This window comes from Otolemur garnettii, unplaced genomic scaffold (genome assembly GCF_000181295.1).
Source record: "Otolemur garnettii isolate 467f Iridium unplaced genomic scaffold, OtoGar3 scaffold00018, whole genome shotgun sequence".
NCBI classification, from domain to species: Eukaryota; Metazoa; Chordata; class Mammalia; order Primates; family Galagidae; genus Otolemur; species Otolemur garnettii.
Window position 1 is genome coordinate 26,706,929 of NW_003852413.1, and position 13,233 is coordinate 26,720,161.

General features: G+C 47.5%; 1 protein-coding gene across 1 annotated transcript; it reads right to left on the reverse strand.

Moving 5' to 3' along the window:
• Positions 1 to 11,117: 11,117 nt before the first annotated feature.
• On the reverse strand, positions 11,118 to 12,640 carry HOXB1 (homeobox B1). The gene is made up of 2 exons (XM_003786461.2): positions 11,991 to 12,640; positions 11,118 to 11,545 (listed from the first exon to the last, which is right to left on the reverse strand). The coding sequence occupies exons 1-2, from the start codon at positions 12,565 to 12,567 to the stop codon at positions 11,217 to 11,219; spliced, it is 906 nt and encodes a 301-aa protein (XP_003786509.1). The 5' UTR covers positions 12,568 to 12,640; the 3' UTR covers positions 11,118 to 11,216.
• Between the last annotated feature and the right edge of the window lie 593 nt (positions 12,641 to 13,233).

Here is a 13,233-nt window from a genome sequence, read left to right on the forward strand (position 1 = left end):
AAAAAATAGCCAGCATTGTGGCGGGCACCTGTAGTCCTAGCTACTTGGGAGGCGGGGCAGGAGACTCGCTTGAGCCCAGGAGTTGGCGGTTGCTGTGAGCTGTGATGCCACAGCACTCTACCCAGGGGGACAGCTTGAGGCTCTGTCTCAAAAAAAAAAAAAAGGGTTACACAGAGAAGGATATTTCCTTGTGGAACCTGGTGATCTTGGCTTTGGGGTAGTCTGCTTGATTTTTCTTTTTCAAAAAGAAAAAGAAGAAGCAATGACCTAAGGAATTAAACAATGCCTTGTGGTCTGACAGCTAGAGGTGGTGTTGAGGATAGGAGGAAAGAGACGCCGTCCTTCTAAATGTCTTGCATATTCCACATATATGGGTTTACATAAATCTTGAGGACCAGAAAAATAAAATATGTTGCTTTTCAGATATGTGATGTTGAATACATTACATATTTTCTCCAAGCCTTAGGCTCCTTGTGTGTAAAGCAGGAATAATGATTATGCTAACCTCCCAGAGATTTGGTGAGAAATAAGAGCTAATAGCAAGGAGCTATGTAAATGTCAGTAACACCAACAATGATCACAAAAATAATAACAGCTGCCACCAAGAAGAAGGTCAAGGTAAAGTATCATGTAAGAAGTAGAATTACCTGGACAGCAATGATTAAAAAGGATGGAAGTGGAGCAGCCGCCCCAGCCTAGGTCATCTGTGCTTCCTTCCCTTGAGATAACAGGCCTTATCCTCCACACCTGTCTGCATTGTTTCTCCCAAGAATTCTCCTTTCTCTTCTCACAAATTACACAGACTGTGCTCAGCAAATGTTTGTTCCCCATAAATGGCTGCCGATGTGGCAGCTCTCCTCCTGAGGTTGGGGATTTGGATGGATTAAGGTGTCTGTGGCTGAAGTAGCCTCAAGTTAAGTAGATGGGCATCATTTGCAAGAGAAAGAGAATTCCTCTTCTGTCTCCCCACCAGGCCGCTCCATAGTCCTTCCCTGCCCAAATGATCCTGCCTCTGTCGACAGAAATACAACCCTAGCTCAAGGGATATAATGCCCCCACTGTGTCAGAACTGATCCAATCACACTATATTTTCTGTTAAGTTCTGGATACCTCATTCCATGGAAAATATTAACTAAGGGAAGGACAGCAGAATGGGGAAAGATCTGGAAATCTCAGGAGGAACAAAGGGAATGTGTATTTCTCTAGAGAAGGAACACCAAAACTGCACACACTATAGCAGTTTTCAAATATCTGGAGGACCAGCCTGTGAAAAAGGAATTAATAGTTACTGTGTTGTCTCCAGAATGCAGCAAAGAAGAAGAATCTATGGACAGTGCAGTTTTCTCAGTTCTCTTTGAGCTAAGAGGCAGCTAAATAGCAATGTCCCTATGAAAGAAGAGTCAGCATCTCCTTCTGGGGCAGGAATTTCTCTGCACATCTGCCAAAGGCCTGGAGAGAAACACCACTCCCTGTTGCTGGAAACCGACTTATAAGTAATTGACCCCTCCTCTGTCTACATTTCTTTAAACAACAAAACTTCTCTATTAAATTAGCAGGTGTGTGTGTGTAGGGGAAAGTATTTTTCTTCCCAGACACACTTAGTGTCAAAAAACCTGCTATTAAGACCAATCAAGTTAGCCGGGAGTTGTGATGGATGCCTGTCGTCCCTGCTATGCAGGAGGCTGAGGCAAGAGAATTGCTTGAGTTTCAGAGTTTGAGGTTGCTGTGAGCTGTGACACCACAGCACTCTATGGAGGGTGACAAAGTGAGACAGTCTCAAAAAACAAACAAACAAAAAAGATCAATCAAGGACCTGTCAGCTTTTCTCTCCCCTTCCCTTACTCCACCCCCAATGGAGGGCTTTAGACTGAGGAAAGTGGACCCTGTGCTTCAGCAAAGTGCTCCTCCTTCATTCCAGGTGGAGTAGTAAGGGTCTCCAGGGATCCTGAGTTACAACCGCTGTGACTGCAGGAACACCACCTGAGTGTTGAAACCTGCCTCATTTGAAAGGAGTGTTTGGAAGAGGGCTCTTCTAGGTTTCCATGTGACCCAAGACAAGAATCTGAGTTATTTCTCAGTGAGTAAGCAAACATTTACACTTGTCACCAAAAACAAAACTGAGACTTAAACCCAAATGTTCTGGGAAGGGGGGAAAAAAGAGGAAGCCAGGCATTTTCTCTTTTTCTAAGAGAGGAATCTGACATTGGGAGCAACTCAGCACCTGTCCAATGCAGAGGATATAAACAAAAGGTTTATGATAGCTATGAAATTAAATTGAAACCCAGGATTGGGTTTTTATCTAGAGCAGAAATTCTCAACCTGTGGGTCCCGACCCACAGGAACTGTATTAAAGGGCCTCGGCATTAGAAAGGTTGAGAACCACTGGTCTAGAGATTTGTGTGCAAGAAGCTTGGAGGAAGAGAAAGAGTAAAGCAGAATTTGCACTGATTTTTCCCCCCAGTTTCCCATATCCCTTTGATTTAGAAAGAGTAAACAACAGAAAGAAGCCCCATTGCCATCCAAGATAAATTCCTTTTCTTATTCAAAAAGAGATATTTTAAAAAACAAAATTTTTCTTTAGTGGAAATTAAGAAAGTTTTTCATAAGGAGAGGATTGGAAAACACTCAAAGATTATTTTCGGTAGATCTGTTTAATGCACATTTAAAATTTGTATTTTTTTCAAGATAGGTTAGGATATTGAATGCAACCGGCTTTAACTGGATGCTATTTTTCTTATATTTTTCTATTTGTATTTTATATTTATTCTTTATCATTAAATTCTAAGGATAAAGACAAACTCTTTTTCTTTTTCTTACTCAAGGTAAGGGAACTCGGTTAAATCCTACTAAACTCTGGGTCCAAAATGCCCAAATAAAAAATCAGGTAGGGGGGAAATCAGCTATCTGAATCTTTGGTATTCAATGAAGAAAATGGAGAATAGGCATAATTGGAATTTTTGTTTTGCTTTATCTTAAGTTTTGCTTTTCCCCTAAGTGTATAGCTATACAACCTGGAGAGCTAATTTCCTTACCATTTCTGTTCGGGGAACATTGTAAAGACAGATTAAATTGAGGGAGTTTTAGCAAAAGGCCCTCTTCTTTTTTCACATCTCTGCCAAGAACCCGTCTGTTTTTTCACTTGTACCTCTCTGAAGTTTTCATTTTACATCACATAAAGTCAAAACATAAACTCCAAAGAGTGGAAGAGAAAGAGCCCTTTCCACACAGGTAACAACACCCATCTCCCTGGCCCACTTTCTCCAGCAGTGTGGAAGCCTGTGGCTGCAAAGCTGCGCACAAGGTCAGTTTCTTTTCTGATTGGGAACACAAGGAACAATGCTTGTTTACAGAATGACCAGTGCGGGGTGGGGTGGGGTGGGGTGGGGAGGCCTTCCGTCTGCAGTGTTAAGTCAAGGTGTGGATTTCAATGGGTTTTGAAATGTTCTGCACTGTGGGTGGGAGCCTGTAAACTTTTCAAAATCATTTCTGCAATTCCCCTTTTCCAACGCACCTGAATTACTGAATTTGACGTGTTCTGAACGGAGACCCGTGCTGGATTCAGGCTTTGCCCCACCCACCCCAACCATCCTTCTGGGATACCTCACTGCCTTCCTCTGGGTCTCCTCTGCCATAATCAAGTGTGGGGATTGAAAATTGAGGAAAGAGAATGAAGTAACTGGAGGTGAATAACTGAAAGTTCAAGGCCTGAGAAAAATGTCAGATAGTTTTTCCAGGAACATACATACACCTTGAAGCCTTTTCCCCTGCACAGCTTGTTGTCCAGATTTTGCCTCGTGAGACTCCCTATCTCAAAAAATGATAGCTCCTAGCAGAGGCTTTAGGCTGTCTGAAATGTGGAATCAGAGAACTCTGGCCAAAACCTTGCTACGGCTGGATGATGGAAAGGAAGGCTTGTCTGAGACAAGTGCACTTCTCTTGGGTCTCCTTGCGGGATGGCTTCTCTGTCCCTTTTCTACCAACAGAAATGTCCAACTGAGCCTTCATATCCTTTTCATTTCTAAAGTTGTGTCTTTTGGGGGGTTTATACTTACTAAAATAAAGGGAGCCTGACCAAAACAAATGGAACAAACAAAAACTGGAATAACAGGCCCAGCATGGTGGCTCATGCCTGTAATCCTAGCACTCTGGGAGGCCTAGGCAGGTCCATTGCTTGAGCTCAGGAGTTCTGAGATCAGCCTGAATAAGAAAGAGATCTCAGCTCTACTAAAAATGGCTGGGCATTGGGGCAGGCACTTGTAGTCCAAGTTACTAGGGAGACTGAGGCAGGAGGATCTCTTGAGCCCGAGAGTTTGAAGTTGCTGTGAGCTATGATTCTGTCTCAAAGAAAAAAGAAGAAAGAAATAAAGAAAAGAAAAGAAAAGAAAAGAAAGAAAGAAAGAAAGGAAGGAAGGAAGAAAAGAAAGAAACAAACAAAGAAACTGAAGAACTCTTGGATCAGACTTGCCCTAAAAGCCGCCAGTGTCATCTGCCTGAGACAGACAGCTTTAATGAAAGGTATGGGTGAAAAAAATGCCTCCTAAGTCCCCTTCTAGCTCAAACTTGACTTTCATTATCTTCATATTAATACATTGATTATAATACTATTGGACTAATCAAACGTCTGAAGCTCACATCATTCCAGAACACCATTCCATTTTGAGGGTACTTGTCAAGAGAATCTTGCTTCACCATTATTTGCTGAGCATCTGCTATGTAGTGGGCATTGTTCTAGGAAACAGTAATGGAGCAATGCACAGAATCCCTGCCTTCATGGATCTTACAGTCTAGAATGTTAGGCAGTGAGAGACTGGCTTTCATATATGGTTGCTAAGAATACAGTGTCACTTCTTTATTGTATTAACTCTTTTAGTGTTTTGGAAAGACAGTTCAAACTGTTACAAGTTTACCAAGTTTGTCTACCATAAAGCATGGTTTGTGATACTGTATTGTAACTTGCAGGTAGATTACTCCTTTGCAGTCCTGGATCATGTCCCCAATCTCATTGTTGACAGTTTCATTTTAGCCAATCTCTACACATTCCTTCCCCCTAAAGACAATCATTTGCCAAGTCTTCTCTCTTCCTAGAGGCTCAGGCTTGCTGGTCCAGTAAGAGTGGAAAGACCAGGGCATGACCCTAAGACTGACCAGGCCCTTCCCCCACCCCTTTCTGGCTCAGCAGTCCCCTAGACAGGAGGCTTTGCTGGGGCTAGGAGTGGGGGGCTGTGAGCCATCTGATGCTGAACTCTCCATGAACCAGGAAGGGAAGGGGATGGGGGAAGGCAGGGGAGGGGAGGCTTCTGGGCAAACCTCTCTGGTTGAGTAAATATTGAGCTGCCTCATCTCTAAGGTGGGGGTTGAAATGGAGCTGTCAGGCCAGAGTAAACTGAAGGGAGCTGTCAGCCTCTAAGGAGTAGAGGGTGCATGCTTTGTGGGGCTCCCTCTCTCTTTAGTTCCCCTCCAGGCAGAAAAGGCTGTAGGGCTGAGAATTGTCTGGACTCAGGCCAGGGGTCTTGAGAGCTTGAAGGAAATGGGGGTTGGGGAGAGCTGGATAGAGAAAGAGTGATTTTAATTAGCACTAACCAAGTGAGTAGAATATATACAAGATGCTTCTCCACCCCACCCTCCTATACCCCTATCCTCTAGCAAATTTACATTCTTTCTTGCCTATATCTTCTTCTATCCTCATAGAAAAGGATGAGTCAATCAGGCGGCACCCATAGCTCAGTGGGTAGGATGCTGGCCACATACACCAAGACTGGTGGGTTCACACTCTGCCCGGGCCAGCTAAAACAGCAATGACAACTGCAACAACAACAAAATAGCCAGACGTTGTGGTGGGCACCTATAGTCCCAGCTACTTGGGAGGCTGAGGCAAGAGAATTGCTGAAGCCCAAGAGTTTGAGGTTGTTATGAGCTATGATGCCAGAACACGCCACCCAGGGTGACAGCTTGAGACTCTGTCTCAAAAAAAGAAAAGAAAAAAGAAAAGGATGAGTCAAGCTGCGGTGGGATAATTCAGTCAAGCTGCGGTGGGATATATTAAAGACAGGGAAAGTAGGTCCAGAGAGGTTAAGTGACTAACCCAAGGACACAAAGAAGACCCTTGCTTCAATATTCATTTATTTATTCAACATACATTTACTGAGCATCTACTATGTCCTGGGCACTGCTCTAAGAACTAAGAACAATGGTCTCAGGTCTCTTGACTTCCTACAAAATTCTTGCCTCATTGAAAAGTATCTGAGCCATTTCTTTCCTAATAAAGAGAACAACAGTGGATGAAGGTCAGGAGGTCTGCCGTTGAGCTAAAGTCTGCTATTTCTTGACCCCCACTATTCTCCCAGGAATGGACATCAAATATTTAACATCTCCAACTCCCAGGATACACTCTAATTATATAAAGCATTTTGAGAACTAGGGAAATAGCAAAAAGTGAAGCATCTGGAATACTCTGGTTGAGTCATTCAAGGAAGACCATGCAAGGAAGTCCTTAGAATCAGTACTGAGTAACCAGAAAAAAAAAAATCTGGTCCAACTGCAGGGGGACCCCGATCTTATGGATTACAGTGGGAATGTTCCCCCAGAGTCGTGCAATGAATCCTGTCAAGAGCATCTCTCCTTATGATACTGTATTTATGGTAAGCCAGTAGTCTATGGAATTCCTCTGACCCCTTTGTTTCAGTTCATAATTATTTTATTCCCTAGCAGCAAGTCCCATGGTTACAGAGCCAAGCCCATCTGCTGGTACACTGCACGGGGGCCAAGGCTGGAGGATATCTGCTTCCATCATGCCAAGACCAAGAATAACTCAGTGTAAGAAAATAATTTTTTAAAATGTCTTAAATGTGAATATAAAAAATAGGAAATCACTACCAAATACTATGTGCCAGGCAGTGTTCTGAACATTTCTCGTACACATTATTTATTGTTCAACATCCTCCATTGTACATCTGAAGAAATGAGAGTTGTACTCCAGAATGCTTGCCATTACCCCTCTAAATCAGGAATCTGAAGTGTCTTCCAGACTTTTCCATAACAGAAAGGAAGGGAAGGATGTGCAGGGCATGGCTAACTCTCGTCCTCTACAGGTGAGTAGGCTGAGACTAGAAAAAAAGAGGTCTCAGTCAAACACACCTGAGGTGTTCTCAGCTTCTGAAAAGAGAAGCCCTCCTGTCTGTCTTTAGTCTGATAGAGCTATCAGGAATCAAATGAAATATGAGTGTAAGAAATGGGCAAGGTCAAGCTCTGCTCCAGAATAGATTGGGTTCTACAGAAAAGAGCACGTATTCCTTTTCATAATGTTCATAATTGTTATCGCTTATGTTTATTTATTAGGAACTATTCCAAACATTTTACACATATTAATTCATTTAATCCCAACATCAACCCCATAAGATAACAGCTGTTAGTATTCTCATTTTGTAGATAATGAAACTGGGCATGGGGAATTAGGCAACTTGCCAAGGCCACAAGGCTATGGAGAAGCAGGATTGGATTGGGACTCAGATATCCCAGATTTCCCCCAACTCCCTGGTATGGCACTCTGACTCATTTTAACCTCCCTCATTTGGTGTCTGAAGATTCCTCCCTATCCACACCCTCTTCCAATCCCCTCCCCACCAACTCCTCAGCAGCCCACAGTGTTGGCACAGGCATATGCACAACAAAGAAATGCACATTAAAAGTCTGAAGAACTCTTTAGGATTTTAAACCCTCTTTTTCTTTCTCTCTTGTCCAAGAGATCAAAGGATCTCACGTTGGGAGAACAAATGCTGAGGAAAAAGGCAAAGGAAAGAGGGTAAGTTCACACTTGGGCTGAGAAACAGATGGTACAGAGGTTTGACTGCCCCCCTCAACTGGTCTACAGGGTTGGTGGGGCTCTCCTTGAAAAACTTAATAAACTTTCAACCAGCCCTGTGACTTCTCCTGTGAAGAATCAAGACAAAAAAAAAAAAAACAAAAAAAAACCCTCAAGATTTTTATTTTCAAACTGGAGATATTTTTGCAGATGTGGAAAATGGAAACGTGGGGGGTAGAATCCTTTCAAATGTTGCCAAAAACGTACTTTCAGACCTCCTGTTAAATAGAATCCCTCCCTTTCTCAAGGCTGTGAAAAAAAAAACCCACAATCTTAAAGGCTTTGAGGACCCTATGAGTAAAGCAGATTGGCTTCTATTCTGGAAAGTTTAACAAGGAAGACTATCAATTGAATTCCATGAGAGCAAAATGTGTTTTTGTTTGCTTACCATGCTCTCCTTTTGTCATTTGTACTGGGAAAATATATGCTAATCATCTCTTTCTCTAAATAAATGTTTTCTGTGTCGACCTGCCTGAAGTCTCAGGTTGGAAGTGGGACACAGCAGGAAAGTGCAAAGTGAGGAAGGGGTCAAGATCTCTGCATCTAAGAAGATGGAAGGTTCAGATTCATCATAGATTGGGTCTGCCCCGGTGTTAACAGAGAATTGATTTGCCCCTCATCTTTCCCTGGGAGAATCTGATAGTTTCTTTTACTGGGAAAAAGAAAAACAGCCAGTCTTCCCCTTTCCTCCTGTCCCTCTACACTGCTTCCACCCCACCCGTCAGCCCCAGTCTGAAACCCAGCTCCTCCACCTTTCCTTGCCACCCGCTTCTCTCTTACCACTGCTTCTCCCTGCTTTCTTGCTCACTTGTCCAAATTTGGGGAGATCCACAAGTACCCCAACCAGAAAGCTCTACTGGCTCGCACTAAATGGCTCCAAGCAAGAGGAGTGTCCACAGACACTCTGTCCTCTCTGTCAAGGTGACTCCTCGGAGGGGGGGGAGCCAAGGTTGGTGGCAATTTCAATTAAATGCAGAAAATCAGTTAATAGATTATTTTCTTTTTTTAAAGACTGAGGGCAAGACATCAGCCTCTGGGAAAGTTAGGTTTCCTCTTGCAACCCACTTCTCTTCCTCTCCAGCTGGGCTGTGCCATTATTGATAATGGCCGCCCCTCCTATAATGGCACCAGTTTCCTTAGGAAGCCAATGCTCAGCGTTTCTTACGTACATTCCTAGCGCTTTCAGCTGCCTCTCTTTCTTTGAAAGGTCACGAATTAAAGAGAAGTGAGTGTGGAGAAGACACCCCACCTTGGTCGCCGATGCCCCTCTCCCCTCAGACTGTCCTGCCCGCGGGGCACGTGGGCTTTGGGGGTAAACCCGGGCCGAAGCCTAAGGCCCGCGTCTTCTCGACGGCACCGAGGGGCGAGTGAGCGCTGGAGGTTTGTTGAGCGGCCTCGGAACTTCCTGAGTCCCGCCCAGTCCCCCCCACCCCACCCCGCTGACCAAAGGTTTGCCAGTGGGACCCGCCCAGAGACAATAGGGGCCCCCAGGGGCGCGCTGTTAGCTTGTTTGGAAAGCCCAAAGGCTCTTTGAGGTAAAAAGGTCAGCGCGGGATCGCGGTTCACCTCCGTCGCCTCTGGCCACCCGCAAGCCCCCGAATGTCCCAAGACGTCCTCCTCTTCCCCACCCCCAATGCCTCCTACCTTCCCCCACTTCGGGCTATCACCTGGTCTCCCGCACCCAACCTCCCCCACCCCCACGCCATTTCACAGCCACCTCCTTCCTGCAGTCCAGCTTTTGGAGACCGAGGGTGTTCGTTCACCTTGAGCCCAGGCTGAAAGGCATTTTGGAGGCGGGCAGGCTTGGGCCAAACTCTCAAAGCCAAAGGGGCCAGACAACCCGGCAGAATCACTGTGAGGACGGGCGCTGGGTTGGGTTGGGGTAGGGTGCTGGGTTTAACCTATATGCCAATCTGGGGGTTGTCAGTGACCCATGAGGCTGTGCTAGGCCTTGCTCTGGGCAGGAAGGAGGGAGCTAGGGGGAAAGGAAGAGGTAGTTTGATTAGCCTTCCCTCACACTTCCTCTTTTTATGCCCTCTTTCTGTGCTCTCCAAACAGATGTTTCTTCTTTCCTGTCTTCTTTTCAAGACTCTCTGGGAACTGTTTTATCCCCCTGGTCCTCTTCCTCCATGCCTTTCTGGGTTCTCCCAATGACCCAGTGGACTGACCCTTGTCAGGCCTGGGTCCCTGGGGCCCAATTCTGCTTAGGCCTATACACAGTAAGTCTTTCTCTTCATTTAGTGGAATCTTAAAGCTCAGCTCTTTCCAGTCCACCCAGCCAGAAACCACTCTTTCCTTACCTGTTCCCCAGGGCTTATGGAGTCTGAGGCCTCCTCTACCCCTAGATGGAGGAGCAAAGGCAGCTGGGAAGAGGGGAAAAACACAGACTTTATTGAAATGAGGTAGTTGGAGGTACAGAAAGAACCTGGCTTGCTTGGAGCTCAGGTTTTCAGAAACTTGGATGGGAACGCCACTGTCTTCAAGGTACAGAGAACCTGGGGCTGAGAGTCCTCACAGTACCTGCGCCTCCCTAGGCTGCCCCCAGGGTTGGGGTGGAGCTAGACAAGAGGGTCCTGGGTTTTCCAGGAGGCAATAAATAGGGGAGGAGCTAGTGGGGGTGTGCCTGCACCTTCCTGGTTGAGGTTTGGTGGGAGCAGGCCTTGCACAGTGTTCCAGAAGTCTCTAGAACACTTTGGTGACTTACTGACGAGGTCACTGGTGGGAGGAGGCAGGTCTCAGAAAACCACCTCTGAAGGCTGCATTAGTGCAATACAAATGTGTCAGGAGAGGGTTAATAAGGTTAGATGGGGAGCTTTTTGGTTTGTCACAAGGCAGCTGGTGCTATTGTAAGGTCTGTGGTGACTGGATTAAGGAATGGTAATATTGCCATCACCCCAGATCTCCCACACAAGGGCATCCGAGGCCTTTTCTCTGTCCTGGGCCTAGAAGAGAGAATTAAGGTAAGAGTTCATGAAGAGAATCCTTGAAGCTCAAAGGCACTGGACTGAATAAACTGAAGTTTGAAAGAAAAGAGAATCCAGAAGGACTTGGCTGGCTCCCACCCCCACCCCCATGGTGAGGGTGAGCTGATCCCCAGATGGAAGGCCTTCCTTCCACATTTGACAGTTTCTGGGTGTTTCCCAGGCCTTGGGTCCTGTAATGTCCCCAGCCATCAGTTGCCCACCCAGCTCTGAGAAAAATGTTTCTCCACCCACCCACCCCCAGCTCTAAACCAGTGTTCCAGCTTTAGAGAGGATCACCGGGCCAGTGAAGCCAGAGACCCAAGCTGGGGAGAGCCTAGGAGAGGGCTGCCTGGGGCCCTCCAGTTCTTGGAAGCCTTGCGCTAATTAAGTTCGGTTCAGGAAGTGATGGAGCTGGGTGAGGCTTCAGGGGAGGTGCATGTCGACTGGTCTGAGGTATCTCCTGCCGCCTCCTTGGAGCATCCTGGTGGGACTGGGGGCACCCGGCCTCCCTCTCGCTCGCGCTTCTTCTGCTTCATGCGCCGGTTCTGGAACCAAATCTTGACTTGCGTTTCATTGAGCTCCAGGGTGGCGGCGATCTCCACCCTCCGGGCGCGGCTTAGGTACTTGTTGAAATGGAACTCCTTCTCCAGCTCGGTCAGCTGGCGAGTGGTGAAGTTGGTGCGGAGGCCACCGGGCGCGCCCGTGCCAAGCTCCGATACCTTCGCTAGGGGTGGGGCAGGGAGAAAGGCCACTGTCAGTTCTCTCACCTTTTTCTCCTTTTCCTCCCCTCCTCCCGCACAGCTCTGCACCTCCATTCTCCATTCTGTCTATCTTCAGTTCTCACAGTTCCTACAGATCACCAGGGCTCCCTGTGGTGATCTCCGAATCTGGAGGAGCCTTCCGCATAAGTCCACCCCCTACAACAACGCACACTAAACCGTGGGCCTGTGCTGGTGCACAGATCCGGAAGTGGAGTGTGTAAGGACATTTACTGTTGGGGATGCCCAGGCACTTACTGTGTAGGGAGACTTCACCTGATCTGAAATGGGGTGGAATGCGCTTACCTGCTTATATCAGGGAGGCTGAAGAAACCAGCCCAGGCCACTTCAATGCCCCGGCTGTAAAGCTACTTTGGGCCCGGAGAGAGGGTGACCACGTTTGAGCCCTACCTGTCTTGGGTGGGTTTCTCTTAACTTTCATCCAGTCGAAGGTCCGGGCTGTGGGGGTGCTGCTTTCTGACCGGCAGGACGATTCCTTGTCCTCAGAGAGGAGATCAGCGTAGGCTGGTGCAAAACTCACTGCCTGCTCGTTCCCACATGGGGGCTGCGGCGGAGGGTACGGCCCTGGGCCCGCTCCACCAGCTCCGAAGCCGTCGGATAAACCCCCTAGCTGGGCCACGTAGCTCGAGGGATGAAAATAGCCTTCGTCTCCTTCAGACTGACCCAGAGGGTAATACTGAGAAGGCCCATAGCTGGGGCTGCAGGCTGCTGGGGCGTACCCCGAGGGTGCGGAGCTGGGGAAGGGCACCCCCAGCGCTGAAGGCGGCTGCTGAGCGGGATAGCCCGAGTTCTGCTGGAGTGCAGGGCTGGGGAGCCCCCCGCCATAGCGGCCCTCGCCTGCGTAGCTGTCAATGGCGGGAGCTGAGCTGAGGGGGAAGGAGGTTGGGGCGCTGTGGGCGCTGTAGGCGCTAGGTCCCCGGTTACAGAGTGGGTACTCTAAGAAGGAGTTCATCCTATTATAGTCCATGCGTAGAGGTCGCAGGAGGGTCGGCCCGTTTAGGGGAGACACCCTCTTGCCCTACAACCTTTCGGCAGTATGTCACAGCTCTGAAGCTTGCATCCATGGCCTGGCCCAGCTCGCCTGGGCCAGCGCTCCCCTAGGAAGGGGGTAGGCAGTGGGGGTGGGGGGGCACATGTGATCTCTCTCAGGCCAATGGGTAAAGCGGGCTAGAGTTTGGCAGCCCCAGCGCCCATCCATCACCCCCCAAGCATTAGCATGACAAAGACACTTCAATCACCCACAGCCCATCCATCTGAGAGCGACATGGAAGCGTCAAAAACATCTTTCTTCAAAGAGTTTTGGAAAGAAGGGACCAGAGGGAGAGGGGGGAAAAGTTAGAAGAATATTCAAGACTTTCCTCCCCTCCCAACCCCCAAGGCCTTCAATAGGCTTCTGGGTTATTAGATTTGGACAAATTCAACCCAGCTGCCCCTTACCCTTCCCACCCCTCAGAGAAGCCTTTCCCCCCAAGGCTGTAGACCTGGAGGTGGGGAATCTAGCCTTCTGATTTTGCCCAGAACGCTTCCGTGTTTCTTTCTTCCAATTTGTCTGGGGTTGATGGGCTACGACAGCCAGGTGAGGTATGTTATCTTGGGCCAAATGGATGACTGTGAGGGGGGGTGGTGGAAAACA

Bases quoted from the DNA above. Each gene is read 5' to 3' on its own strand.
- HOXB1 (XM_003786461.2), bottom strand. From the start codon at position 12,567: ATGGACTATAATAGGATGAACTCCTTCTTAGAGTACCCACTCTGTAAC. The intron at 11,546-11,990 runs GTAGGGCTCAAA...CCCCACCCCTAG, and splicing joins GAGAAACCCACCCAAGACAG to CGAAGGTATCGGAGCTTGGC.